This window comes from Mesoplodon densirostris, chromosome 5 (genome assembly GCF_025265405.1).
Source record: "Mesoplodon densirostris isolate mMesDen1 chromosome 5, mMesDen1 primary haplotype, whole genome shotgun sequence".
Classification (NCBI taxonomy): Eukaryota; Metazoa; Chordata; class Mammalia; order Artiodactyla; family Ziphiidae; genus Mesoplodon; species Mesoplodon densirostris.
The window spans coordinates 128,795,201-128,800,111 of record NC_082665.1 but is presented as its reverse complement, the minus strand read 5'-3'; the positions used below and the strand labels follow the sequence as shown (position 1 = coordinate 128,800,111).

At 46.9% G+C, this 4,911-nt stretch overlaps 1 protein-coding gene across 1 annotated transcript; it reads right to left on the bottom strand.

The window, feature by feature from the left end:
• Positions 1-3,073: 3,073 nt before the first annotated feature.
• Positions 3,074-3,862, bottom strand: LOC132490549 (proline-rich protein 23C-like). The gene has a single exon (XM_060098876.1). The coding sequence runs from the start codon at positions 3,860-3,862 to the stop codon at positions 3,074-3,076; it is 789 nt and encodes a 262-aa protein (XP_059954859.1).
• Between the last annotated feature and the right edge of the window lie 1,049 nt (positions 3,863-4,911).

Genomic DNA, 4,911 nt, shown 5'->3' with positions numbered 1-4,911 from the left:
TGTACTGCAAAAAAAAAAAAAAAAAAAAAAAAAAAAATGAGGGCCTCCCTGGTGGCGCAAGTGGTTGAGAGTCCGCCTGCCGATGCAGGGGACACGGGTTCGTGCCCCGGTCTGGGAGGATCCCATATGCCGCGGAGCGGCTGGGCCCGTGAGCCATGGCCGCTGAGCCTGCGCGTCCGGAGCCTGTGCTCCGCAACGGGGGAGGCCACAACAGTGAGAGGCCCGCATACCGCAAAAAAAAAAAAAAAATGAGCAGAAGACCTAAATAGACATTTCTCCAAAGAAGACATACAGAAGTCCGAAAAGCACATGAAAATATGCTCAATATCACTAATTACTAGACAAATGCAAATCAAACTACAATGAGGTATCACGTCACACTGGTCAGCATGAGCATCATTAAAAAGTCCACATATAATAAGTGCTGGAGAGGGTGTGGAGAAAAGGGAACTCTCCTACAGTGTTGAAGGGAATGTAAATTGGTGCAGCCATTATGGAGAACAGTATGGAGATTCCTTTAAAAACTAAAAAGAGTTGCTATATGGTCCAGCAGTCCCACTCCTGGGCAAATATCCCGAGAAAACTCTAATTTGAAAAGATACATGCACCCCAATATTCATAGTAGCACTATTTAAAATAGCCAACTGGCGACTTCCTTGGTGGTGCAGTGGTTAAGAATCTGCCTGCCAGTGCAGGGGACACAGGTTTGAGCCCTGGGCTGGGAAGACCCCACATGCCGCCAAGCAACTAAGCCCGTGTGCCACAACTACTGAAGCCCGCTAGCTTAGAGCCCACGAGCCACAGCTACTGAGCCCACATGCCACAATTACTGAGGCCCGTGCACCTAGAGCCCGTGCTCTGCAACAAGAGAAGCCATCGTAATGAGAAGCCTGTGCACTTCAACGAAGGGTAGCCCCCGCTCGCTGCAACTAGAGAAAGCCCACGTGCAGCAACAAAACCCAACACAGCCCAAAATTAAATAAATAAATGAAAAAAAATACCCAAGACATGGAAGCAACCTAAATGTCTATCTACAGATGAATGGATAAAAAGATGTGGCATACCTATACAAAGGAATACTACTCAGCCATAAATGAGAATGAGATGATGCCATTTGTAGCAACATGGATGGACCTAGAGATTATCATACTAAGTGAAGTAAGTCAAAGAAAGGTAAATATCATATGATATCACTTGTAAGTGGAATCTAAAATATGATACAAATGAACTTATTTACAAAACAGAAATAGACTCACAGACATAGAAAACAACCTTATGTTTACCAAAGGGGAAAGAGGGTGGGGGAGAGATAAATTAGGAGTTTGGGATTAGCAGATATAAAACTATTATGTATTCAATGTAAAACAGATAAACAACAAGGTCCTACTGTATAGCACAGGGAACTATATTCAATATCCTGTAATAAACCATAACCATGTAAAAGAATATGGAAAAAAAATATATAACTTTGCTGTACACCAGAAAGTAGCACAACAATGTAAATCAACTATACTTCAATTAAAAAATAAAATTAAATTAAAAAATGTGCTAATGAACAGCTGAATCAAATATAAAAGGAATAACAACTTGATTGGCAGAGACCTCTTGCCTGCAACAACAATAAAAAATGGCAGAACAATGGAGTAATGTCTTTAAAGTACTTAAATAACACTTTAGAATTAGGAATGAATATATAATAAAAATTTTCAGATATACAAGACTATGAGAGTGTACTACACAAAACATGTTGAGATTTACAAAACCAAGATAATTTACTACACATAGGGTATAGTGGAAAGAACTATTAAAGTATATTCTTCAGCAAGAAGAAAATTGAGGCTAGACTTTGAGAGTGGAATATAAGAATAAAAAGGTAGAGAGGAAATGGTTAAAGCATGTTGGTGAATATAAATAGTATTGATGTTTAAAAAAACTGAAACCATCTTGTCTTCAGCTTTACCTGTAGATTTTATTTCTTTTATAAAAATGTGAAACAAATATGATAATTAATTAATGTTTTATTTTTAAATTTTTTAATTTATTTATTTTTGGCTGCATTGGGTCTTTGTTGCTGAGCACGGGCTTTCTCTGGTTGCGGTGAGCGGGGGCTGCTCTTCGTTGAGGTGCACGGGCTTCTCACTGCAGTGGCTTCTCTGGTGGCGAAGTATGGGCTGTAGGTGCGCGGGCTTCAGCTGTGGCTCATGGGCTTAGTTGCTCCACGGCATGTGGGATCTTCCCGGACCAGGGCTCGAACCCGTGTCCCCTGCATTAGCAGGCAGATTCTTAACCACTGCGCCACCAGGGAGGCCCCTAAATTAATGTTTTAAAAGTTAGAGGTTTGATTTACAAAAGAAAAAACTCGGGGTAGAATTTAGAAGGTATGGATAATGTGGAATAGCAGGAATGCAAACATTTTACATCAGTCTCTGAGTCAAAATAACCAGAGGAACAGATTCAAAAAGGAAATGTGTATCCTAATACATGCTGAAAACATCTGATAAAATCCAGCATTTATTCATAATGAAAAGTGAACTTGACTGGAAGAGAACTTCCTCAGGTTAAGAGGAAGCTATGAACAAACATCATACAATTATGTATAGTAACCATCACACCATTTTGCAGCTTTCCAGGAGAGCAGCTCAAAACACCAAGAAAGAGAAAAGCCATGGCTAAAAATCTTTATAAATTCATGGGAAAACATATAACATGAGAAATCCAGTTATTTATTGGTTTGGGGAGAAATAGGGTAGCAATAGGGTATGGTGCTGGAGAGAGTAGAATTTGAGAGAAAATAACTGATGCAAACGAGCGGGAATGGATAGGCCTGAGAATGATGTTTAAAATCTGAACACACACTGTCCGGTATCCCTGGGCAGATTTTCCATTTCAAAGCTGAGGTCTAGAGTCTGCTTTCTTTTCCTGACATAACTTCTCCTGCTACTATAGCCAGTCTGGAGGGGAAAAGGAGTTGTTGGCCCACGAGATGCTTAATTTCCAGGTTGTAGGACATTCAGTGTAAAAGACGCCGGGAAATGCATTGGGCCTCCAGTGTGTGTGTGTACCGGGGTGGAGTTCATTCGGGGAACAGACATCTCTGGGCCTTGCGCTTAGGACCATAAGGGCGTTGGGGGCGCTCGTGAGGACCCGGAATAGGAGAGGGAGGTAGAGGTTGGAGTGGTGAGTCCGGAAAGGGCTCCAGAAGGTGCATGTCCAGGTTGTCGTCGTGGTGAGGAGAGCCTTTCTCTGGACTAGGATTGGGCGCCCAAGGACAGGGCTCTGGGACAAAGCCCTGCGCGCTGGGTCCCGACACCCTTGCGGTGATGCTGCGGAGCTCAGCGACGGAGCCGGCTTCAGCCTCCATCCCAGGCGGCAGGAGCTCGGCATCTGCTTCCTCCCTGTTGACCTCTTCTTGGCGGGCGATCTCTGGGACAGCTGCGCAGAAGAATCCCGGCTCCAGGGCCATGTACTCCCCTGGAGCGCTCAGGAAAGCGGCCCGTTGCAGGCCCTGTCCCCACGGGCCTTCCACGCCCCAGCCCAGGAGGGCCTCGGGGACCAGCATGAGGATGTGATCTCCGAGAGACACTTGCAGCACGGACGTGGGCTCGGGCTCCAGCAGCACGTCGACGTCATCTAGGGGCAGGTGCAGGGCACAGCCGGCGGGCAGGACCACTACGGAAGTGAGCGCGTCCGCGGCCGGAGGTCCCGTCAGGTTGTCCAGGCTGGGCGCCGCCTCGGACTCGGACTCGGACTCGGGGCCCTCGGGCTCCTCCGTTCGGCGGCGCTTGGCGGGGCCGGGTCCTTCGGTCTGCGGTCCCCACCAGTCCGCAGGGTAGGCACTGGGGCTGCGGGACCGGCTGCCCATGACCTCGACCGACGGACGGCGCCCCCGGGGCCTGGCAGAGGGCGAGGGCCGCGCTCGATCCTGCACGCTGTGACGGGTTTCAACGACGGCTGAGGCAAGCCGGGGCGGGGCGGCGCGATGCGGGGACGGCAGGACGGCGCGGTACGGGACGAGTCCTCGGAGCTCCGGGGCTGCCTCCTGCAGTTGGTCCTGCAGTTCAGGTTTCTAAGGGAACGGCGTCTGGCGCGGGGCTGGGGCTGGCGCCTTCGAATCTTCAGCTCGTCACGCCGATTCGTCTACGCAACAGACAGCGAGAGATGTTACAGGTGAAGCCAGTGGAATCCTAGTCGCAAAATGTCACGCTAAGCTCCGCCCCCTCCAAGGCTCCGCCCCGTAGACCTCGCGGTATCTGTGCTGCCCAACAGCCGGGGCTGTGGTTGGTAGAAAGCTACTGTTAAAGTCCTCCAGGGGCCAGAATACTCGTGTCCTTCATTTTTAGAGAAAAAAAGATACACCGCAAATGGAACTTTAAATATTAATCACCTTTAAGGTTAATATTTTCCTTTGATTTCAGGCATTCTAGAGAAAAAAACCACTCAAATAGACCACCCCCTTGGCAACATAAAACGGACCTATCTAAATGTTCCATGAAGTTCCTTTAATGCTTGGCCTATCATTTCAGAAGTAAATGGAAAATACTCATGTATGTTTAGGTAAAGTTCTGTCTTAATAGTAAAATATTTGTGGCAGTTGCTTCCTGAAGATAAAAGCTGTTATAAAATTAAAACAATCTTAGTATAATTAAATTGTTTTATTCAGTATTTATTATATGTCAACCATTCTACTGAGGTTTAAAAAATGATCTTTATTTATTTCATTTTATTTTATTTTATTTTATTTATTTCTTTTGCGGTACGCGGGCCTCTCACTGTTGTGGCCTCTCCCATTTCGGAGCACAGGCTCCAGACGTGCTGGCTCAGTGGGCATGGTTCACGGGCCAACCGCTCCGCGGCATGCAGGATCTTCCCGGACCGGGGCACGAACCCGTGTTCCCTGCGTCGGCAGGCGGA